This window comes from Python bivittatus, unplaced genomic scaffold (genome assembly GCF_059951505.1).
Source record: "Python bivittatus isolate LINGU-HERP-01145 unplaced genomic scaffold, Pbiv_v1 ctg000080_np1212, whole genome shotgun sequence".
NCBI classification, from domain to species: domain Eukaryota; kingdom Metazoa; phylum Chordata; class Lepidosauria; order Squamata; family Pythonidae; genus Python; species Python bivittatus.
Genome location: NW_028277035.1, coordinates 944,311 through 970,815, shown reverse-complemented (window position 1 = coordinate 970,815; position 26,505 = coordinate 944,311). Strand labels below are relative to the sequence as shown.

The following is a 26,505-nucleotide window of genomic DNA, read 5'->3' as shown; positions in this document are numbered from 1 at the left end:
CTGTGTGGTTCTGGGATTTTTGCTCACCGTTCTTGTGATCATTTTGACCCCACGGGGTGAGATCTTGCATGGAACCCCAGATCGGGGGAGATTATCAGTGGTCTTGTATGTCTTCCATTTTCTAATTATTGCTCCCACAGTTGATTTCTTCACACCAAGCTGCTTGCCTATTGCAGATTCAGTCTTCCCAGCCTGGTGCAGGTCTACAATTTTGTTTCTGGTGTCCTTCATCAGCTCTTTGGTCTTGGCCATAGTGGAGTTTGGAGTGTGACTGTTTGAGGTTGTGAACAGGTGTCTTTTATACTGATAACAAGGTCAAACAGGTGCCATTACTACAGGTAACAAGTGGAGGACAGAGAGCCTCTTAAAGAAGTAGTTACAGGTCTGTGAGAGCCAGACATCTTGCTTGTTTGTAGGTGACCAAATACTTATTTTCCACCATGATTTGCAAATAAATTCTTTAAAAATCAGACAATGTGATTTTCTGGATTTTTTTTCTCATTTTGTCTCTCATAGTTGAAGTATACCTATGATGAAAATTACAGGCCTCTCTCATCTTTTTAAGTGGGAGAACTTGCACAATTGATGGCTGACTAAATACTTTTTTGCCCCACTGTATATATATGGTGATTCCACTCTTGAATCACCTCCTCTGCATGGATGACATCAAGCTGTATGCTAAGAGTGAACGAGACATCGAGTCACTGATCCACCTGACACGGATCTACAGTGAGGACATTGGGATGTCATTCGGACTGGAGAAGTGTGGCAGGATGATAGTAAAGAGAGGGAAGGTAGTTAAGACCGATGGAGTGGAACTACCAGTGGGCCACATAGCAGACATAGAGACCAGCTATAAATACCTTGGTGTCCCACAGTCACACGGGAACCATGAGGAGGAGGCAAGGAAGACAGCAACATCCAAGTACCACCAAAGGATAAGACAGGTCCTGAAGAGCCAGCTCAATAGGAAGAACAAGATCCATGCCATCAACATGTATGCCCTGCCAGTCATCAGATACCCTGCCAGTATAGTGAGCTGGCCAAAGGAAGACATGGAGGCTGCCGATGTGAAGACCCGGAAGCTCCTCACAATGTACAGAGGTTTCCACCCCAAGTCCAACACCCAGAGACTGTACACCAGCCGCAAAGAGGGCAGGCGGGGTCTGATTGTCAAAGCCACTGTCCTGGACAAAACCCGGAGTATCCAGGAGTACATCAGTAAGATGACACCCAAAGATCAGCTGCTGAGAGAATGCCTGAGGTAGCAGCAGACATGGGAGGAAGTTCAAGCAGAGGAAGTGCCATGGCAAGACAAGCCCCTGCATGGGATGTACCATCGACAGATAGCTGAGGTGGCTGACATTGGGAAATCCTATCAGTGGCTGGAAAGGGCTGGACTAAAAGACAGCACTGAGGCACTGATCATAGCAGCACGAGAACAGGCACTAAGCACCAGATCCATAGCAGCAGGGGTCTACCACACTAGACAGGACCCAAGGTGCAGATTGTGCAAAGAGGCCTCAGAGACAGTCCAACACATAGTGGCAGGGTGTAAGATGCAGGCAGGAACAGCATACACTGAACGGCACAACCAAGTAGCTGACATTGTGTACAGGAACATCTGCACAGCATATGGGCTAGACCCCCCCAAGTCCAGATGGGAGATTCCACAGAAGGTCGTGGAGAATAACAGGGCTAAGATCCTGTGGGACTTCCAGATCCAGACGGACAGGCAGGTACTGGCTAATCAACCAGACATCGTGGTAGTAGACAAAGACCAGAAGACAGCGGTAGTGATAGATGTAGCAATGGCAAGTGACAGCAACATCAGGAAGAAGGAGCATGAGAAGCTGGAGAAGTACCAGGGCCTGAAGGAGGAAATAGAGAGGATGTGGAAAATAAAGGCCAAAGTGGTCCCAGTGGTGGTAGGAGCACTCGGGGCCATGACTCCTAAGCTGGGAGAATAGCTCCAACAGATCTGTGCAGAAGAGTGCAGTGCTAGGAACAGCTAAGATACTGTGCAGAACCCTCAAACTCCCAGGCCTCTGGTAGAGGATCTGAGATTGAGGAAGACACGTACCACCCATAGGGGTGAGAGAGGAATTTTTTTTTTTTATGGTTCTTTTAGAATGCCCAATAACATGAATCCTATTAGCAGATTTCTGTAATCTATAGCTGGGTACCTGCCTCATGTGGCTATAATTTGCATCTGATTCCATTATTTTCACTCACAGTATATAAAAGTTATGGTAAGTGCAGTGTGATCATACTGAAATTTCATTTTATCAAAGCATACAGTAACCCTCTGTGATGTACTATGCTGAAAAATATAAGTATGGAAAAAATCTTTCAGAAAACTAGATTAATTCTTATTGAATATCATCTTTTTAAAATAAACTCAGCTGCAATGAATTATCAGGATTTTGTATTCTAGAGAATCACAGTTGAAAGTGTCACTTGGTGTCCAACACAGAAGTACAAGCAAGATGTTGACACCTAGCCACGAATATGCAAAAATTGATTGCAACTGGATTTTTCTTCCTGCAAACTTTGGAATTCTGCACCTTTGTAACTTGGTGTCTATTTTAAAACATACACATTCTGTAATTTTACCTCAAAACTGGACATGATTCTAATCTCACCAAATTACCATATGATTTATAAAAGGGTATACTTTTATAAATAATTTTTCTTTACAATTTGGGAGAAAATTACTGGTATGCAAACAAGGTTTGCTCTTATGAGCAGAAATCAGCAAGGATAAAGAAATTCCAAAACATGCCAGTTTGATTTTCAAAAAGGAAACTGAACAACTCAATCTAAATAGATTTAATTTTCAAAGCAAACAGGTCAAGGACAGAAAGCATTAATTCAAAAACAGAGGGAGAAGAAAGGAATATAAGAAATCACAAAAAGGGAGTATGTTCAACTTGACAGTAGCAATGGTCTTCCACACTCTATTTGTAAGGATGGAATATATGTAGATATACACATATGCACAAACTGTATGATATTGTTAAAGAAACAAAGTCTTCTTCAGTCAAGTTTAATGCTTGGTGATTTCATGGACATGTCTGTACGTTTTGGGCAACAATATATCTGTAAACCACCTATACCTTACTAGGGTTGTGATATTGGATAAACACCATGCATACTCAGATAAATAAATAAATAATTTAAATAAAAAATAAATTGCTACCTCCTTCTGGGTTTTGATTTCTGGTCTAGCCTATTAACCTTATTTTTCTTCGCAGTCTCCCATTCGAGTACTAACTGTATCTGACTCTACTCAATTTTTGAGATCAGCCAGGGTCACCACTAGAAAAATACTAGTATTGCAACAAATGGCAGCTCTCTTTCTTGGCAAAAATCATGCCTTTTACATTAAAAAAACAAAAACAAAAAACCCAGAAACAACATGGTGTACTTAGCAACCACATGTTTTCTAGATGGGGTCAAGGAAAAGGTCTTATATTTCTTCATAACACTTTGCTCAAAAGATAAATGGAAATGGACACTTTTCACCTATGCTGTTCAGCAGTATTAATTCTGTATCTGTTTAGCATATATTTTCACCACCATAATTTGTCTCATTTCCTGAAACAGGGTCCTAACAAATTATTTTACGAATCAGTACCAGAAGGATGTTGAAGGCTGACTGATGCAAAACCTGGACAGTCTTCTTGACTGTTTTATCTTAAGCATCTGGCCCACCACTAGGTGACAAACTTTCTAGTTTCCCCTATGCATGATATATTGAAATATAACAATGATCAATTATATTTATTTTTTTAATAGGCAACTATCTATAAACTCCAGTAAGCACCAATATATTTATGCCAGCTCAGGTCTGTTACCAGGCTGGCTTGTCACTTGCCTTATCACCTGTTCCTCTCTAGATAGTCATTTGAGGATTCCTTATTACACCCAGAGATCAGACTCTGGCTTCAACATCCAGCTGAAACCAACTCGTGTCAAGGGTAAAGAGTCTGTTGCATCTCATGTGCACGTTCTGGTAGGAACACTCGATGAAATTCACTTTCTACTTTCTAGGCAAGTACAGTGTCAAAGTCTACCAAAATGTGTACCATCATGAATTAATGCATCACATAATACGCAAAAAGCACAGTGCAAAAGCACACAGCACATCACATAATACACAAAAAGCACGGTTTCAATAGTACTCTAAGCATGGGGAAATATAATATTATATATTATTATACATAATAGAACAAAATTATTACCGTATTTTTCCGACTATAAGACGATACGTTTTTCTAAAATCCTTACGCTAAAAATTGAAGGGCGTCTTATTCAAGGAAGTCAGCCGAGGAGAGAACCGTGCGGTTGCAAAACTGCCCATACTTTGTCTCTGCAAACAGGCTTCCTCCTATTTCTAGCCTCCAATCATGAGTGAAATAGCTTGACTCTGCAAACAGGCTTCCTCCAATCACAAGCCTCCAATCACGAGTGAAACTGCCCATACTGTCTCTGCAAACAGACTTCCTCCAATCACAAGCCTTATGTAACTGATGTCAGCTGATGCTGAACAAACCAATTGGAGGAAGTCTGTTTGCAGAGACAAGCTATCGGCAGTTTTACTCGTGATTGAATGTAATCAGTTATGCAAAAGAGCATGAAAATAGAGCTGCAGAGAGACGGTTTGGACCTCCCCCCACTGAGTGTATCAGGTAAATGTTACCTAATTACTAAATAAAAGTGTGTTCTGCACTATCTTTAAAATATTGATTTCTTAATTTTGGGTTGGAAAAGTGGGGGTTGTCTTGTACATGGGGGCGTCTTATTGACGGAAAAATACGGTATTTATTATATTGCTAATTGTATATCACAATTAAGAAGATAGTGCAAAGGAATAGCCAGCCCATTTATAAAACCTCAATTCATCGTAGAACTTCAATAGGAAGAGTCATCAATTCATTTATTGCTAGTATTTCTATGCCATTCTATGGCACAGAAATGGCACTGAGCAATGACATTTCATAACAAATAAGCTGATTAACTCGAATAAGTTATAGTGTATTAATAGCTGGAAACCAGAAAAAATAATTGTTTATATCTCTCTCATCTTTCTCCTCTTCTCCTAAAACTATTTTGGTTCTTAAAAAATTATTAAAACTCTTAGCATAACTTAAGAGGAAAGCATAAAAAAGGGGGGAAAAAGGGAAAAAATCACAAAATACTAGGTATTAGTTGATACTAGGTTAATATCAATGAATATCTATCAGTAGAATAAAAGCAGAGCTATTTCTCTGCAGCAGGAATCAATAATTATGTCCTCACCTTTAGCTATTCATAATATTAAAATGAGACAAGGGCAACATGGCAATCCTAAGCATATTTATATTCCCAGCTTGGGCCTTATTATCATTATTTTTAAAACAGTACATAGCAGATTAAAATATTCATTCATTCTTTAAGATCCATTGCAGTTTTTCCCCAGCTAAATGTACAAATGACTGCAGCTGTAAATGCTTATTAAAATCTTATTCAAAGAAAAAAATCAAATTCAAATTAATCTAAATCCAAATAAAACTTGAACATTAAAGTCATTACTCATGTTATATTATTTATTAAACTATAATGGATTTTTGCTCAGCACTTCTTGTAAATGCTAAATTGAATATATAGTCCCAATAAAGAAAAAATAGTCTTAATTAGGAGAAAGATAAATTAGTCTCATGAAACTCTGACAAGAAAATGAGTTTGGTCTAGCATTCAAGTTTAAATCAAGCCATGACTGTCCCATCTAGCCAGTTCAAGACAGCACTTTCATCTATCTAGAACAGTTAGATACTATCAAGTTGAGCCTGGACCTAGGTGATTACAGGACCAAAGATTCACCATTTTAACCTGCCCCTAGTAATAATCTATAGCTCTTCAAACGACACCCCAGTGATCCCCTTGGCCCTCTCTTTCCACTTTACTTGCTGTCTTCCCTTGCTTTTATTTCTCTCATCCACCCCAAATGTAACTGTTTTTTTCTAATCTTTTACAGTCATGTGAACGAGTATATCCCATGTAAAGTTTTTTTTAACAAATGTGGACATATCAATATTTTATTTTCAAACAATATATAAATATAAAGGAGATGCAACTGAACAAAAAACTATGAAAAAATGACTTTACAATCCTTTATTCAACAAATAATTAACAGATATGCCATTTTCTTCTGTAGAAAAAGTAAGTACATCTTTACCTCTAATACTTGATATTGCCCCCTTTGGCAGAAATAAGTTCAAGTAGGCATTTCTTATAACTGTCTACCAGTTTCTGACATTGACTAGGAATAATTTTTTCCCACTCCCCAATGCAGATTTTTTTCAGCTGGGCGATGTTGGAAGGGTTTCTTGCATGCACAACCCATTTCAAATCAACCCACAGAATCCTGATGGGATTTAGATCCAGGCTTTGACTTGGCTGTTCCAGAACCCTCCATTTTTTTCCCAGCCATTTCTTTGCTGGATTTACTAGAACAGTTAGGGTCATTGTCATGTTGCAAGGTTCACTTTCAGTTAAGTTTCAATCTTTTGACAGATGGTCTCACATTATCCTCAGGTACCTCTGTTACAATGAAGAATTCATAGTGGATTCTATGATGGACAGCTGCCCAGACCCTGATGCGGCAAAGCAGCCCCAGACAATAATATTGCCACCACCATGCTTTACAATTAGAATCAGGTTCTTCTGGTGAAATGCTCTGTTTTTTTGGCCAAACATGTCTTCTGATACCGTGCCAAATAACTCTATCTTTACCTCACATATGCACAGCACATTGTTCCAGAAGTCTTGGTCTTTGCCTAGGTGTTCATGAACAAACTTTAGCCTTGCCCTGATGCTCTTTCTGGATAGCAATGGTTTCCTCCTGGCACACTTCCCATGTAGATCTAATTTGTGCAGCTTCTTTCTAATGGTAGCCTCATGCACTTTGATATCAATAGTGGTGAGAGCTGCCTATAGGTCACATGGCAAAATTCTGGGGTTCTTAGAAATTTCTTTCAGCATCTTGCATTCTGTTCTTAGGCTGAACTTGTTGGGATGGCCTGGCCTGGGCAAGTTGGCAGTTGTTTGAAATCTTTTCCACTTGTAAATCATTTTCCAGACAGTGAAATGATTGAGGTCCAATTGTTTGGCGATCTTTTAAAATCCTTTCCCAGACTCCTAGGTATGTATAACCTTCTTTCTGAAGGTCACACAGAGCATTTTCGATCTAGGCATGGTGATACCACACACTTCAACAACAAACAGCAAATCAAACTAATTATCTGAGGTTTTAATAATACAGGTTCCTCCTAGATCCTCTCTAACAATGTTCTAATCATTTGCACCTGATCTGGTGCACTTGATTCTAATTTTAGGCATTTGAGGTAGTGATAAATGTGGGAGTGTGCATACTTCTTCCACATGTGAAATTTGCATTTATGTTTACTTAAATTACACAATGGATTACAAAATGTAAATGGTGCATAATATTTATTATATTATATCTCCTTTATCTATCAATATTATTGAAATGAAGATCAAATATCTGTATGTTAAAATATGTTGAAAAAGTCAAGTTTCAATGGGGTGTACTTACTTCTTCAGATGACTATATCTGCTCACAGCACATGCCTGAAATATGTGAGTTTTTGCTTGGCAATCATCGCCTCAAGGGAACAACCAGTCTTTATTTGGTCCAGAACCAACTTACTGGTCCATGTTAATCTTAACCACCATCTCCAAATCCTTAATTCAAATACTTTTTTTCTCTCTCTCCCTTTTTCAATGTCCAGCATTCAGAGATATACATTACTACTGGGAAGACCATCTTTTTAACTATTCTTATTTTCACTTTCATTGAAAGTTCTTATCCTTCATGATCTTGTCTACATTTGCCATTGCCTTCTTTCTTAGACTTAATCTCCTTCTCATTTCTCCAGTTTTCTGTATGTCTTTATTTTTGCATCAAAGAAAACAAAACCCTCTACCACCTTCATTTCTTCACTGCCAACAATAAGTTCAGGCATGCTGGTTCACATTACCTTTTTCTAACAGTTAACATTAGACCCCATTTTTCACTTTCATCATGAGTTCATTAAGTCATCTTTACTTTTAGCTAAGTGGTATCATCTGTATACCTAAGATGGTTTAAACTTGTATTTGATTCCAGCTGTCATTGAATCCTGCCATTTTAAAATATATAAATTTATATAATATTGATATGCAGTGCATAATTACTAATTCTACTAGATGATTGTGACATTTATTGAGTTACAGCCAACCACATACTTAATGACATCTTTTTAAAAATATTATTGCCACCCCATTCTTTCATATAGTTGCATGCCCTATCATGTAAGCATTTGATGGAGAGTGATGTATCCTGGTCTACCTACGCTTGCTTATTCCTAAAATGTCAAATTTAATACCCTTCAGATCTGACCATTTCAAGTTTTCTGTTGTTGATGCTTCTTACATTCCATGATCCACTACATAATTCCTTGACTTACAATTTCTTTTCAAAGGTGGTTTGGCTTACTTCACACCTGCTGAGCCACACCTGCCCTTGCCAATTACTGAGTCTAAGAAGCCCTAAGAAGCTTCATCCTCCCCTTTAACCTTGCTGGCAAGAGTGACCTCTCAGGAACTCATATGTCTACCCTCACTTTCAAGGTTATTTGAAGTTACTGAGCCTTTCTACCATGTTAAGCTAATAATCCTCTGGAAGGGCATTTGAATAAATTTATTTTTTATTTATTATTAAATTTGTATGCCACCCATCTCCCCCAATGGGTGACTCTGGGCGGCTCACAATTAAAATCAAAAACCCATAAACAATTAAAATACCCCATAAATAATTAAAATTAATTAATCCATTAAAAATCAGCTATAAAAACAAACCCTATACAAAAATACTAAAAACATTCAAGATGATGGGGGGAGCAAAATCAATTACCCCACAAGCCACCTCCACTGGTGCGATCCCCCATCTGGCCCCCAAGCCTTCCGGTATAGCCAGGATTTCACACCTTTTCTGAAGGCCATGACAGTGAGGGCACACCGCACCTTGGGAGGTAGGTTGTTTCACAGAGCGGGGGCCACAGCAGAAAAGACCCTTTTCCTAGACCCTACCAGTCGAAATTCCTTGACTGGTGGGGTCTACAACATGCCCTTTCTGCTGGACCTAGTGGGGCGGGCTGATATAACAGGGGTGAGACGGCTCCTCAGATAACCTGGTCCTCAGTATATCTCGGTAAATGTAAGGACAAGATAGTAACTATTTTAAAAGCTAATACTGGGTTTCTCAGAAAAAACTGAATTAGGAACAGCTGTAATTTAATCAGAGGAATACAGCAGAATTAGACTGTCATTCTTCAAAGAGTCCATTTTTCAGATGACATTTTGTATTCATTATCATTAACCAAAGTGAGAGCCCTTCTCATTTGATAAAATGAGGTTTGTAAAGATGTTCTCTTTATCTTCACCTTGAAATCTGTTGGACAAAAAAACTCTCTTAACAAGCATGCATTAAGATTTTTAAAAATTAATCACTACCCAAAAGCTTGATTTCTATAAAAGTAATCAATATATAGATGATATTCTTTAGAAGGGCAACATATAAGACGGGAGGATTATGAAAGGGCTGCTATTGCTCATTGTTAAAATCCACAGAACCCTGAATAAGAAATGGGATATGGGAAGAAGAGATCATTTGTTGTATGCTAAGAGAAGGTGATAAGTTACTAAGATTGTTTATACTTGTGATAAAGGGGGGAGTCATTTCTTTATATATGTCTTTTCTTTTTCTTTACTATATTCTTACTTTTTCTTTCTTTTCTATTTTTCTACTTTTTTCTTTTCTGCACTTTTTTTATTCTTTTACTTTTTTAGTTTGTATTAGTTTTTAATCTTTTAATTGTAATTTTTAATAAAATCACTATAAAAAAAGGCTAAATGCTGATTTCCTACAGAGTACAAGTCTCATATGGAAGATATATCCATAGCTTAAATTGGTAAGATAGCAATTGACAAGTGTTGATTCTAGTAAGATTGCCAAAGGAAATGTGCATGGTACACAGCAAACACAAAGACTTTCTTTTTAACAAACCAATAACCAGTCTGTATATAACAGCAATCATAATAGAAGGTGATATTCTGAAAATCCTATTCTTTGCACTATACAAATCTTTTTACCCTGGTAGCAAATCTTGCCAGGTTTTAATATTAGACATACTCAGTGTGACTGCATAAATATATTTTAGGCTGTTCTAAAACTACATAACATAGAAAGGAAGGTCAGAAGTTAGCTCTTAAAAGCAAGTAATTGATGTAGTGCTGATTTCATTTACTGAAAAAAGTATGCAGAAAATTCTGAATATGCTTGGTTGCAGAACGCCTGGCAAATGCTAAAGTGAGACAAGGAAAAAGCAAATTAGAAACAATGAGCAGCAGCCAGGAATTTCTGACATCCAATAACTCCTAAGGAAAATGGAGGGAAATCCCTGATACAGGGAAGACAATTACAAAACCACGCATACAATATACTCCTGAAACCCAAGCGACTAGATGAAGTAGAAACATGAGATGCAAAGCTAAACCCGCTATTAGGTAAGCAGATGCGCGCACACCACGGGAGTCGTGCACTCCTCTCCTCTGAAGCCCTCCGGCTTATCCTTTGGAGCAGAACTGGAAAAGGGATGCACAGTGGGCTGCATCAGGAGCAGGAATCTGATTTTTCAGCAGTACTTATCTGCATTTGTAAAAAGATGCAGTTGGACGCAATCTACACGCAAGACACGAATCAGCAGCAGAAGCAGTCAACTCTAGCTGAATGAGGGAAGCAGAACATAGAACGAAAGAGTCTTGCCCTTTAGGTAACCAGTGAAATCAATAATCTCTTTAGGACTGTCTTGCTATTCAGATACATTTGAAGTAGAGGCACCCTATAGGATTTCCCCGTTCCTAAAAAATGCTCCAAGGGCTACTAAATATGTAAAAATGTCATGATTCTCTATTCAGTTTCAGTATGTTCATCTTTGCTTCAAAATCACTAAACTGTTAGATTACAAAGTATTCCTAGCTGAGCGCTTTTTAAAGACCTTTCAAAATACTGTCTGCACACTAAAATATTTTGCCAACAGGTATTTCCTGACATCCATAATGTAAAACTTCTACAGACAGAAGCCAAAAGAAGGAACAGCAGAAAGAGATGTTATTATTCTCCTAGCTAAATTCAGTGCTTGATAATGTATGCCTGGATTTGGAAACCTCTGTGATCTTCCAAAACATTCTAATGCACCAAGTACTTTTCTGCAGATCAAAACAACAGGAAAATCATACGACACAAATTAGGGCCATCCCTATCTTTGAAGGGGCACTTTTCTTTTTTTGCTAAAACTTTTCATTGGGGTTTTAACTTTTCCCTCTCAAGGAGAAAGCTAGTATCACAACTGCTTATAATAAAGAAAACAAGCAGAATAATTTTTCTTTGAACTGTCAACCAAAAACAGCATTTGTTAAAAATAATAAATAACTATGCTTGACCTGCATTCACATACGTGATCTGAGCACCCTCTACTGTGTAAAATTATTCATCGCAGAAATAGAAAATTAATGCTACTATATTATTCCAGACCTGGGTTTCTCAACCATGTAAACATCCCTCTAGCTACCCTATCAAAAAACTTGGGTTTACGTTTATTCAATGCTAGAGTAAAAGAACATGTCCTCACAGTGAAGGATACAATTATAAAACCCAGGTAACCCTACTTCAAAGCAAAGCAAAAATATAGACATGGTGAAATAAAGGCACTCCTGCATACAAACAGCATAAACAGAATGTAATTTTGCATCCCATTCACCCCCTTTATCCTACTCCCCTACATTGCCTCCCACCTCTCTAAATTCTTTATTTCTTTTTACTAGATGGTTAAATATGGTGCAAAGTCAGAAAGAGTCATCCTTGGAAGAGTGGGAAGATAAAGTTAGTTAAACACATCTCAATCCTTACCAGGTCACTTTGGATGACACTGAGTAAAATTATACTTCAACCTTTGCTGTGAATGCACAGCTTAATGAAGAAGAGGCCAAAGGCCTTGATCCCACACACAGCCTTATCCAGCCCCAAAGCTTGGGAACAATCACTTACATAAGATCTATCTTCCATAGTAGCCACAGTTATCCTCAGCCAGGCAATCATCAATAAAACTTGCACTCATTACAAAGCAGTTCACAGAAAATAAAGGAGGAAATTGAGAACTTGTTTTGCAATAATTTAGCAATATTCCAATCTCTAAGTATTAATGCGTACGTGTTTCCTAGTTTGCGTTTACTTGAAAATATTCCACAAATAAAAACAGTATGTTCTAGGAAATGAACTGAACGGGTTTAAGAAAAATCAACAAAATATATCCAACATAATACAGGGCCTTCATAGCTTAAAAATAGTTACCTTTATTGAAGAACATGGAGGCCATCTGACCCATTTCCACCCTTTCTGTGATTTCAAAAATATTAGGTGCTCCTCGTCTCTCTGAAAGTTAGAAGAAGTTTTTAGACTCATAGTTAAGTCATAGTAAGACTGAGCTATTCATACTATACACCATTCTCTTTATCTTGTTTATGAAGTACTAAAGGCATATGCATGTAATAAAAAGAAAGTAACATTACAATAGATGCTTATTTTTAAACTTCTGGTTGGTATGGTGATGACCTGACTTAAAAACTAGTTCTTCTCCAAAGCTAAGACTAAACCCTCGTTTTTAAACTGCTTTATAGTTAAATTGATCAATCTCCTCTTGTCTTTCATCCTTTAAATTACTGCTTTGGTTGCACTACTGGGGAATGTATTTGATTAATTGTGGGCCAAAATTAAGAAGACAGAGAAAAAAAGTCTCTGCTTCTTCCCTCTCTGAGAGAGAACAGTTGCTCAAGTACACTGAAGATTGGCTGAATGGTTTTGGCTGATGACCCAAAAGAATAAGTAACAGGAAAAAAAGCTATGTTCACCATTTTAAAAGCTCTTTCCCAGGATTTACAACTTTCAGATTATTTTATTTATGCAGATAAAAGCCTCAGTGCAGGAAGTGGAGCAGAATTCTTTGGAGCTCAGGCAGAGATTTGATCCTCTAGTTCAGAAACCAGCAGAGTTGAAATCTTTCACAATTGATTCACATGATACAATAATCAGTTTGAAAACTTTGATAAACAACATGTCACAGATGTGCAGCAAGGTAAATAAAGAATTTCAGGATGACATAAGCCATTTGGAGATCTATGTTGTAGAAATAATCCACTATTTCTAAATATTTCTTATAATATTGAGCAAGATCAGTCCATGGCAGTCTTACAGAGAAACTTATACATGAGATTTTTTTCACTACTGCTAGAATGCAAACTTAAAATTGAAACTGCTTATCTTACAGTTTCCATTCAGCACAAGGAAATCAGTTCTATTGTCATAAGATTTTTGAGATACACAGCACAGAACCATATCTTGAATTTATCACAGCAGGCAGGATCTTTGGAATGGAATGTGAAAATGATAATTTTTCCAGATTTGTTTTCACAGTTCAAAGTTATTCAGTAAAGTTTATTTGGCAGCCATATTTTTCTCCTTTTGATATGAACAAGTCTATTGATCCAAGACATGAAGGAAGAAGGAAATTAGAATTTACTAACAGTTAAACTCAGTAACTTCTGAGGGAGGAAAGAAGGCAACACAGTGCAGATACTGTCTTCAACTGTTTTGTACCAAGGCTGAAAATTATTCTGTAAATGTCTCAAGCAAACATGTTAGTTGGAGAGGAATCATCATGGGGAGCTTGGAAGATTATAATCTGGAGAATTTGGAAGATTACAATACTGATAGAAAGTGAAAGTAATTCAACAACTAGCTTGTTTGACATAAGAGCCTGAAAAGATTTAAATTTATAGCTCTCATTTGTTCTTGGAAGCTTTCTATTATACAAGAAATAGATCCAAGGAATAGATCCTTATAGGGCTTTAGGCAAATCCCTGTTTATTTGGAATCTGATGATGGCATGTAAAAAAAAACAAAAGGTAAAAGGAAATCAAGCGGTACCCCTATGCCTAAAACAAATGGAACATTTGTTCTAGATGATAAAAACAACCCTATAGATGCTGAAAGAGTAGCACTAAATAAAAACAGATTTAAGACTAATGAGTTTCCATCAAAGACACTAAAGATTGATGGAGGATAACAGGGAAAAGCAAAACTTAAAGATTCCTATAGTTTTGCCTGAAGGTAAAAAAAAAACTTTGTATACTGATACCAACTACTGCAGCAACAGTAAAAAGCAATTTAGGTGGTTGGAAAGTCTTCAGTCCAAGTTGGAGCAGTAATTGAAGTCAAGAAGATAATAAGTCAAGCAGACAGAGCAGAGAAATTGGCTCCTAAACAATTTGAAAGATGATCTTATTCTACAAAAGAAGAAAAGTGATATTTTATGTCAGAAATGAAGCTTGGTACTGCAATCACACAAACTGAGCTATTAATAAAATTTAAACTGATAGAATGAATATGATAACGTCGGGAGCCAACTAAATATGATACTGTACCTAGCTCCATAAAATATAGTAGAAAGTTCATATCCTGACTTCAAAAAGTGAGCTGACCAATCAGTTGATACTGATGCAGCAGAGCAGTTATTTTCTAATTCATGTATCAGAATTAGAGTAAGTTTATCTGGGTTACTTACAGAAGTAGTATCAATAAAAGAAAAACTAAAACTAGGGAAGGCCAATCTGGCCACCCAGGGGAAGAGATCTCTCCAATCTTGATGTGATCTTCTTTTCCAACTGGTCTATCCCTTTCAGGGGACCTGGTAGTCAGATTATCAGGGAACCTGGCCTCACACTGTTGCTGAGTAATGCTAATCTTCTGCAATAAGGCTACATCCGTTCATTATTTAGTGATGGATAAGCAGGGAGATCTGGTGTGTATTATTGAAACCTGACTGAGTGAGGGTGGGGATGTTGTCCTCTATGAGATTTGTCCAGCTGGGTTTCAGGTCTTACGCTTACAAGACGTGGAATGATGAGGAGATGCGACACTGATCTACTGTGAGACCTTATCTATTTCAAGAAGGACTGTTCCTGAGGTGGCAGGACATGAGTACCTGGTGACAGATTGATTCATAGGGACAAATTAGGGGTCCTTTTGGTGGTATCAGCCACCTTGCTGTCCTTCTGATTCCTTCCTTGGACTACTTAACCCGATAACTGACTTAGTAGTGGAGAATAGCTGCCTGTTGGGGGACTTCAGTCTCCCTGTGGGAGGGACTGGTTCAAGGACTGCCTAGAATTCATGGCCTCCATAGCAACCATCAGCTTGTAACAAGTCATCTTAGCTCTGATATAATAGGTGGCCATATGTTAGACCTTTTTTAAAACTCAGACCAGTTGTTGAATGATTGGAATATGGAGGGCATTACCATTCACGCTTTGTCACAGTTAGATCACTTTCTAGTCCAGATGTGATTGACAACCATGCAATGCCTCTGCAGTCCTGGTCCCATTCAGATTGTCCACCATAAGTACCTTATGGATTCAAGTGGTTTCTGGTGGGCACTTTAGGATTTCCCTGACAGTAAGATAGTTAAGTTCATCAAGAACCTGATCCACCACTGGGAAGAGGCAGCATCCTAGGCTCTTGATGAAATCACCCCCAAGCAGCCTGTCTCTTATCAGCTGATCCATGCAGCTCTTTGATTTTCTCCGGGCCTCCAGGAGATGAAGCAGCAAAAGTGATGCCTGGAGTGCAAGTGAAGTACAACTAAGAGTAAATATGACCAAGCATGGGACGTGCCTCAGGCCTACTCTGAGATGAAAAGAGGAGTCTCATTACATGGTAGTAAGCTGATACTCTAAAAAATAAAATCAGCTGTGGTGGCTTCGTTGGATGCCAAAAAAGCCCACAGTGCAAAAAAGGACAAAATATATTACAAGGACACCATTGTTGTATGCGATGTGGCTTGGAATCAACAAAAATTATTTTAAACATGCATTTTGGTGATCTGCAAAAGAACAAGCTTTCTACTTTGATAAACTATTTTTTTCAATTAAAAATATGATTCCCAAAGTACTACTGTTTGCTTCCATGATGGACTTGCATCATTTACAGAAAGATCAAATAAAGGATAAAATCTTTTTTCACTTGTCTTTGGCACTGAAAAAGAACTGTAGAGAAAGACTGATTCTTATATAATATCAGGATGAGAGTAGAATCAGCTAGAAACTTACGAATAGATAGAATAGGCCGTGTTTCTGATCGTTCATAGACATCTGGGAGAACATCACTATCAGAAACTCCAGATGAAGAATCTTCTTCATCATCATTATCATCTTCCTAGAAGAGTAAGACATGATTCTAAATCTCAGAAATAAAGGATTATTGCAGAATTCTGACAAGTAAAAGAATGTTAAGCACTAAATAATAAAAAACCTTTACTAGTTGAAAAAAACAGATCTTTTTAGCTGTGGGTCTTTAACATGCTTAGAGTTTCAGTTCCTTTGTCATACTGAGTATCCAATCCAGTGAGAGAAAAAAATGCTACGTTTTAATGAAATAAATTTTGCAGAACAGTATGGAATTTATTTTAAGGACAGGCACAGGAGCAATATTAAAACTTTCCTACTACGTAACAGTATGACTGGACAGATATCAGATTAAGACATGCCACACACACCTTGTGCTTTTCCATTCTCTTTAAGTGAAGCTGAGCATTTGCTGCAGCCATGGCCTCCATTACAAAAGTTGTGGTCATATAGCTATAGGAGAATGAAAAGATACCAGTTATTTAAAAATAAAAATGAATCACAATATCTCATTCATATGAACACATTCTTTAAAAAGCTCTATTCTGAGGAATTTTCAAGCAATGCTGAATATTGAAAGCAAGATTAGATACAATATGGGCAGCCAACTTTTTTCCAATATGCCATGTATAAAGGAGTGGGACTTTAATTTTTACACCTTGTATCAATAGGGATTTGGAGAACTCAAGTTAGCTTATCCTCCAATTCTTAGTTTCTCTTGACTCTTTGCTTTTCTTCCACCCAGCTTCAATGCTAGGCCTCAAATGGCAAGGCTTAATAGAATTAGCCTGGCCAAAATATCATAGCACTGGTCTAGGTGAAAAGACACATATGGAAAATGCAACTTTATCTGTTGCATAAATTTGCGGTAGATTCTACTCCATTTTTAGAGAACTACAAAACTGAATTTAAATGATAGGATGGGTATGTTTCATAGATTCTTCATTATACCACTGATTTTGCTATTTAGTCAGATAGCAATTATATCATGGGGATAATAGACAATCACAGGGACAATTCATGAATTTATGCCATTCTGTACTGAAGGGACTTGAACATCAATAGCCAGATTATATGGATATACTGGGACAGGTTTCACACATCATCTTAAGTCATAAAGGTCACATGTTTGGCTGACATAACGTAGGAACTACCAAATACAGTGGGGCAAAAAAGTATTTAGTCAGCCACCAATTGTGCAAGTTCTCCCACTTAAAAAGATGAGAGAGGCCTGTAATTTTCATCATAGGTATACCTCAACTATGAGAGACAAAATGAGAAAAAAATCCAGAAAATCACATTGTCTGATTTTTAAAGAATTTATTTGCAAATCATGGTGGAAAATAAGTATTTGGTCACCTACAAACAAGCAAGATGTCTGGCTCTCACAGACCTGTAACTACTTCTTTAAGAGGCTCCTCTGTCCTCCACTCGTTACCTGTAGTAATGGCACCTGTTTGACCTTGTTATCAGTATAAAAGACACCTGTCCACAACCTCAAACAGTCATGCTCCAAACTCCACTATGGACAAGACCAAAGAGCTGATGAAGGACACCAGAAACAAAATTGTAGACCTGCACCAGGCTGGGAAGACTGAATCTGCAATAGGCAAGCAGCTTGGTGTGAAGAAATCAACTGTGGGAGCAATACTTAGAAAATGGAAGACATACAAGACCACTGATAATCTCCCTTGATCTGGGGCTCCATGTAAGATCTCACCCCGTGGGGTCAAAATGATCACAAGAACAGTGAGCAAAAATCCCAGAACCACATGGGGGGACCTAGTGAATGACCTGCAGAGAGCTGGGACCAAAGTAACAAAGGCTACCATCAGTAACACACTACGTCGCCAGGGACTCAAATCTTGCAGTGCCAGATGTGTCCCCCTGCTTAAGCCAGTACATGTCCGGGCCCGTCTGAAGTTTGCTAGAGAGCATTTGGATGATCCAGAAGAGGACTGGGAGAATGTCATATGGTCAGATGAAACCAAAGTAGAATGTTTTGGTCTAAACTCAACTCGTCGTGTTTGGAGGAGAGAGAATGCTGAGTTGCATCCAAAGAACACCATACCTACTGTGAAGCATGGGGGTGGAAACATCATGCTTTGGGGCTGTTTTTCTGCAAAGGGACCAGGACGACTGATCTGTGTAAAGGAAAGAATGAATGGGGCCATGTATCGTGAGATTTTGAGTGAACACCTCCTTCCATCAGCAAGGGCGTTGAAGATGAAACGTGGCTGGGTCTTTCAGCATGACAATGATCCCAAACACACCGCCCGGGCAACGAAGGAGTGGCTTCGTAAGAAGCATTTCAAGGTCCTGGAGTGGCCTAGCCAGTCTCCAGATCTCAACCCCATGGAAAACCTTTGGAGGGAGTTGAAAGTCCGTGTTGCCCAGCGACAGCCCCCAAACATCACTGCTCTAGAGGAGATCTGCATGGAGGAATGGGCCAAAATACCAGCAACAGTGCGTGAAAACCTTGTGAAGATTTACAGAAAACGTTTGACCTCTGTCATTGTCAACAAAGGATATATAACAAAGTATTGAGATGAACTTCTGATATTGACCAAATACTTATTTTCCACCATGATTTGCAAATAAATTCTTTAAAAATCAGACAATGTGATTTTCTGGATTTTTTCTCCCATTTTGTCTCTCATAGTTGAGGTATACCTATGATGAAAATTACAGGCCTCTTTCATCTTTTTAAGTGGGAGAACTTGCACAATTGGTGGCTGACTAAATACTTTTTTGCCCCACTGTACATCTTAGTATATATAAACCAGGTTACAAGTGTTCTATTAACCATGGTTTGAAAATCCTAACTTAGCATAGTGTGTGAACCAGGTCAGTGGTTCACACAGAATGCTGTTTATTTAGGACTGATAATACTTTCGAAGATCTACTAAGACAATGACTGGGAATAAGTGATCCTTCAATTGTCCATATTCAACATTACAATTTGATTTGTTGCCCTTTGCCCCACTTAAGTGGTTATTTTGCTTCTCATTTTTAGCAGAAATGATTAAAGGATAGAATAATGTAAATCTCAAAAATAATTTTTTGCTGCTTTACAATTTGAACTCATTTACAAAGTTTGAATGAGAAATCAGTTCTGCTAAGATTAATATATAGTAACTCCTTCCAGGGGCTTAGATAATGATTCCGCTAAGAACATCTTACCATATCAAACATAATTCAGGGATATCATGAATCCAGAAGTGCTTACAGAGAAATGAAAGTATCAGGGTAATATTACAGGAAATGTTTCCCACTTGACAGCAGTCAGAAAAATTTCAAGGACAATACAGTACAAATAATTGCAAATTGGAACAGAACCTATCAATACAAACAAATGAACAGGAAGAGAAATCAAAGCACAAGGTAGGGAAACTACAGATAGGCCTTAAGGTTTTAAAATAATCTCTTTTACAAAGCTCAGAAGCAATCTGTAAAGATTTATGCTTTCCATCCAAAAGAACCGGCACTTTTACAGTGCCTCTTCCTTCAATAGTAATTTGTAAGATTAATTCACAAACAACACAGTCTCAACTCAAGGAGAAAGGATACAAATTCAGCTTAAGGCAATACTTTTACAATGGAAGGTAGTGATGTTCACAGTAGAACAATTAAGTGTAGACATTAATTGTAAATAATTAAAGCTAATTAATCTAATTAATTAAACTGATCTTGGTATCCAGCCATTATTTGTGCCCATCATTGATGACCACAGCATATAGAAAGCATTTAAAAGGGAACGAGGTCATTTTCTCTCTCTCTCTTTTTTTTTTTGGCATAGTAGGAAGCGAGAACAAACTCTTGCATATTCCGTGCATTTTCAAAGCTTATTCAGAGCTATGAAACTGATCCATTCCCAGGAATTCTCTATACTTAACCCAAACATTCAGGGAAGAGGTGAAATCTATTTCTTTATCCTGCACAACATGCAGTCTTTGTCTCCTCACTTTGCTCAGGGGGTGAGCACTGGTGGTGGTGGGGGCGGGGGGGGGTGGAGAACTGTATTGTCTAGAGGCAGGTGATTAGCCAAGAGAGTTCCACTCTCTGGAGGCTACTAGCAACTACACTAGTAGGCAGAATATAATGATTATATATTTTGCCATGCTTTAAAAATCCATTGTTCATAATAGCATTTACACTCAATCAAAAAAGTATACATTAGTGCCTACTTCTGCAGCATTCCTTCACACCACTCAAAACAATATTTGTTCAAAAACACAACTATGTTATTTTATTAGTTATTGTTAATTTTTACTTAAAATGCTTCTAATCTGCTAAAATTTTTAAGTGGTGGACATTATTAAATATAATAAAACAACCAACAAAACAATCAGAGAATCTGATATTTAACCAGGTTTTTTTCTATTAGATATAAAATTCTAACTGGAAAAAAATATAGCCAACATGCCTTGTGTACCTGGAGAAATGTTTAATAATACTTTCAAAAGTATTTGAAGCATAATCTATGTGTGTTAGTACCTAAACCTATTTAGTAACAAAATGGCAGAATGTTATTGAAGATGACATTACCCAATATGTACCAATACTTAAAATTGTCCTGTCATTTTACTCATTTAACATTAATATGGCTTTTATCCACAGGTGTTTAAAGTACCATACAGCAAAGAAAATTAAATTTTAAAAAATCAGCAAAAAGTTAAAGGACTATCCTCAAAAAGCATACAGCCAGACAAAAAACAATCCAGAGGGAGATTCTAAAACTGAGAAAAAATATAGAAGAAACTGTTTTATGGACTTTCTGAAATGCAAGTATGACTGCAAAGGCAAACATGTATACGTGTATATATATTTAAACATATTCATTAATTCTCCCCTTTTTTCTCCTTTCTTCACCACTACCAGTACCCTTCATAGACCTACAAAAGGCTCATGTTATGCAGATTTATTTTAAATAAATGGACTAAATGTTTCAGTGTGTTCAGTAGGCAAGAATAGACATGGATCTTAAATTATCACAATTAATCTGTGATGCATAATTTTCTACTGCCATCTGTATTCAATCTGCTTCATTATTTAACTATCAAACAAATTGTTAAGCTTGGCTCCATTAAAGATAGGGAAGAGTATGCCAAATGACAACTCCTTCAATAATCCTTGCTCAGCACCTATTTCAAAACCAAAATTGTTATAGGGAAGTCTGATTATCACAATATAAAAAACAGCAGTGACAAAACTGCATCAGCCACTGGGGTAATCCACCTCTTGGGAAACAGAAACAGGGGGGCAGTGGACTTACTCAGAGACTAGAACAATTTTTAAAAACCCTAAATATGAAATACGGATATCAATTCATACAACCATACACATGATCAATAAATTCTTTACTTTATGATGGATTAGAAACATATCTACCCTTATACAAGACACAGAAAAGGTAATAATAAGCAAAAGAAATTAAAGACAGGAGAGGACAGAAATCTAACTAGATCTTATCCACAGCAACCTATTCGCTATCATTTTCATACCTTTCTATCCTTGCAAACTATCTTTGCTTTCACTAGTTCCTTGCACCATGCTCTACAATGCCTTTTGTATTATAAACTTCTCCTCTCTCTTTTTCAACATCTCTTCCAATCCCAACTTCCTCTTCCTCTTGACCCATTCACTTTTCCTTCATATTTTTGTTTTGTGATTTGATCCCCATTCATTCTATGGAACTAAATTCTATGGAATGATATTCATTCTATGGACCTAAACCATTTCAAAGTACTTATTTTGTACTGGGCACTCATTTTTCTACATTCAGTCATCAGAATACATACTTGACCTTATCTCTTCTTCTTTCCATTCCCACTCCAATGTCTTCTTCTTTTATATACTTTTTAAGTAATCCATTCTCACTACATTTACTTTTCATAGTGCAATATAGACTGATCTATAATCTCCATGTTTTACAAGAATTATTTTAAATAAATGAACTAAATATTTCAGCGAGTTCAGTAGGCAAGAATAGACATGGATCTTAAATTATCTCAATTAATCTGTGATGCATAATTTTAAAAAGAGAACCTGATTTCAGAAAATTAATTTTCATGTCAGCAATGATTACTGAATATATCAGATGCGAAAACAAAATTTTCTACATGTATCAGACTATTCAGAGAACATTTATTCTATGATATTCAGTATATAGCAGTTCAATTCATCAACAAATCCCAAAGCTATCACCATGTGTTAGTTGTCTAACAAACTGAAAGCTTCCAGCTTCCATCAGCTTTAATAATAGCAGCTAAGTTAACAACACTGTAAACATTAGAAGTACCTAACCTATGTAACAGTATAGAAAAAAATGGCATTAAAAAAAGGATACATTTGTTCAAACATTGTCATTCACAAAATTTAGGAATTATCCTTTTCAGGGCAATTATATTTTCATATAGTCCCAGGAGGTGAAAACACCTAGCAGGCCTAGGCTGACCTTGAAAAAACAGGTCAAACCTAGTAGTACTTGGACAGGAGATTACCAGAAAATTTCAAGGGTATAGATTAGACTGAGAATTTTTTTTAAAAAGGCAGCAATAACAAAGAAAAAAACATAGATGTGTCCATGTAATCACTAAGAGTTACGCTTGACTCAGGAAAGAATTTATTTTTTAAAAATCCTATCATTATACTTAATTGTGTATTTACTGTGTTATTTCAATTTGTCAAAAATCAATTAAAGCAAGAATGCAGTCTGCTGGCAGCGAGAATAGGTCACACAGCTGGTTTGTTATCGAGATAGCCGGTTTCCTTTTCTTCCACTATGATCCCCAATTCCATTCTGTAGAGCACTTCACTGTTGCTCAGGTCTTTTATCAGCTCTGCTTTTTTAACCTTAGTTTTAAAGATGTGTTTCCACTCAGCCCAAAGATGCTGCTGAATTTGATTTACAGAATTATGTAACGTTAAAGCAGGATATTTGATGTTGACCATACTTGCCGGTGATCATACTGAAAGTATGCAACAAAGAATGTTGTCCAATGAGCCACACCTAATCCCAGGTCTCTCTCTACATATCTCTTATCTCTTGTTTTAGCCAAATTAGGGTCACCAAAGCTCTCTGCAATATTAGCTTTTCAGATAGGTAACAAAGCAGTGCTTGCTACAGCTCCTAATTAGTGCAACTCAGTATGAAGCAAAAGAGTTGGGAATTTAACTAGCAGGATTCCTGAAATTTCCAGAGCTCAGGTATATTCTTTTTATGATCATTGCATCAATGCTTGATGAATATCTCACAAACAAGCAAGAAGAAAGATCAGGTCTCATTCCCTATCATAATAAAAAATGAAATATGAAAAATATTATCTGATCTTTTCACCTACTTCAGAACACCTGCAAAACACTTAGGTCTGCCTTCTTAATGAAATCATAAGTGCTGGGTCACATAAATATTTCCTTTTAAAATATTCACTATACTTGTATATACATAATTTCTTAATAATGGTTAACAGAAGTAACATGTAGCAAAATCTTACCTCATAAACCCCAGGAACATTATTAGAATAAGGCTGACAAGCCAACCAGCAGTAGCAAAGGCCTTTGGCATAGTTAGAGCTCCTGTGCCAACTATGAGGTTGAACATGTAAATCAAGCCAACCTGCAAAGAGAGAATGGAAACATGTTAAAATCTATTATTTAAATTAGTTGCATCTTTGGGCAAATTGGGTAGGCAATAGCAATCTCCATATGTACAATCCAAACTAAGATATTGTGACTACGTGATTTCACAGGTCTGATAATCACAGTGAAAATAATCTTTATTAGTACATATTAATTGTTCCAGTAATAATATTGCTTTATGATATGAAGTTTTTTTTCCCCTCAACTCATGCAGGTTGAGGTTTGGTATAGTATAAGCCTGCAAAGAAATGTCCCAGTCAATAACTTCACCAAGTGCAGCTGATGCTTAATGGAGCCTATAGCACAGTGGGTGGAACTAAACAGGGATCATAACGGACAAAATCTGGCTTGCTACCATCTGTTCCTACCTATCCTGAACTTCCTGTTTGCATTATAATTCTCTTTATCATGTTTCTTGCATACAGAAAAAAAATCTCCTTAATCAAGGGCTTCCTATATAGACTTATCTCTTGAAGTCTGGTCTGCCTCCATCTTTTGTAATCTTCCTTCACCTGGGAACCCTCCTCAGTAGTATTCCACCCACTCCAGAACCTGCACTGCTTCAGTAGCCAAAGCTGCCTAAATCCCACTTGCTTTAACCAACCATCTTCAGCTCACTTCTTCCAAGTTCAACAAATTTCTTCCTGCCAGCTTCTTAGCCCATTTCAGCTTCCTCCCCCTCTCTATATATGTGGAAGCCTTAATCTATTTCACTCTCAGCATTTCCCAGATGGAGTTTAACAGCTTTAAATACAGTTCATATGCTGGAAGATCATGCGATAGGACGGCAGAGAATGCTTAGCTACTCCATTTTGTTACACACCTCTTATAAAAACTCTCTTGCAAATTATAAGCCAGCATTCCTATTTAGAACTGAAACAGATGGATAAATTCTCAGGTTGGCTACCTAATCAGATGGTGCTGGCTTTGGAAGTTGTCACACACAAGGCACCCAAAATCACAGAGCACTTGGTATGAAGAGAACCAGTCTGGCAGAGAGCCAGTTCTGAGCAAGAAATACATATGGTATAACTAAGCATAAAACACTTCCTAAAAGCACAAGATAATGGCAGAAAAAACCAAGTCCTGTAAAATGGGACTTTTAGGCAGTTTTGGCTGTTGAAGAAATGCAACTCATCAGAACTGCAGGAAAAACAAAAAGGAGAATAAGAAGGGGAGAATGAAAGAATCACTATTGCCTTCAACTGGTTTATTAGAAATTCTGTGCATAAAGCAGCCCTCTCTATATAACTCCAACTTCATTGCCAAAATATATTTATTTCTTGAACCACTATATATGGTGAATAAAATGAACCAAGGGCACAAAATATATACATGAGATTTACCAAGTATTTTTGGTATAAGTTTAAACTATAGCCTTCAGAGACTGGACAGTACACAGATATCAGTTTTTTCTAGGAGAACAAGATCCCTGTGTTCTCATCAGCATCTGATCAACAAATGCATCTTTTAACTGGCTTCTAAGAGGATCAAGAAGAATATACTTATTAGGGAGAAATATCATTCCCTGCATATCTTATATCTTGCTCTGAACTCAAGCTTTTAAGTGGTTCTTCTCATAAAAAGACAGAAAATATGTTTTGCTTGTTTGTTTTACTGATTAAGAACAACAATATCAGGAAAAAAATTATTTCCAATGCTAGTAGATATTTACTAAATCCTCCAAAACAGGGACAATTATCATTTTAGAACTCAACAGCCTAGCAATTTTACAATTAATTTTTAATCTGTAATTTGTAATTTAATATTGTAATGGTCTGGTTTTATTTGGAAAATTGAATCTCCTATGGATTAAGTAACCTAGCAAGTACCACCATCACTTCGTCTTGGGACTAATGGACAAACAGTTGGAAAAAAGTCACGGAACTTTGTTTTTGTGTACGATAACTGCAGCGAGATTATTTATGCATAAAGATGGAAAGATCTGGCAATACCTACAATGGAGGAATGGTTGGTGAAGACGCTAGAACTTGCTGAGATGGCCAAATTGATTTGTTTGATCAAAGGCAATATCTGCATTTATTGCTGACTGGAAACCCCTTATGGACTTTTTGCATAAAACAGAAAAAAATGAACTTATGATTTATGGTTTTGATTATTAGATAGGATAAGTTATAGAAAGAAGAGAGTCAGGATCTAACTTTAGAAAAAGAGATAAATTTATAATTGTACTTATAATTGCTGTAAAGAAGATTGGAAGCCACTTCTTTGTATCTTTTTTCTTTCTTTTCTATTTTTCTTTTTCTTTCTTTCTTGCACTTTTAGCTCTCTTTGATTTCTTTCTTTTTCTTTTTTCTTCTTACTTTAATATTAATTTGTATCAGTTTTGCCTTTTTTAAAACTTTTAATAAAATTAAATATAAAGAAAGTACAATAATCGAATGCTTGCAACCAAATTTTGAGAAATCAGAAAACATTATTTGTAAGAACAGTTTGGCAGACTAATGTAATTGGCTATATATATAAAAAGGAAAGATGCAATCTACCTATCTGTCAGACTAG

At 37.0% G+C, this 26,505-nt stretch overlaps 1 protein-coding gene across 2 annotated transcripts in view; it reads right to left on the bottom strand.

The window, feature by feature from the left end:
- The window catches only part of SLC38A12 (solute carrier family 38 member 12), a 92,562-nt gene that overhangs the window by 58,799 nt on the left and 7,258 nt on the right, over window positions 1-26,505 (bottom strand). For both annotated transcript variants that reach the window (XM_088133302.1, XM_088133303.1), the window contains exons 3-6: window positions 23,838-23,959; window positions 16,713-16,794; window positions 16,267-16,372; window positions 12,455-12,535 (exon numbers count right to left, since the gene is read on the bottom strand). In XM_088133302.1, coding sequence (XP_087989428.1) covers window positions 12,455-12,535; window positions 16,267-16,372; window positions 16,713-16,794; window positions 23,838-23,959 — 391 coding nt within the window. The remainder of the gene's footprint in view (window positions 1-12,454; window positions 12,536-16,266; window positions 16,373-16,712; window positions 16,795-23,837; window positions 23,960-26,505) is intronic.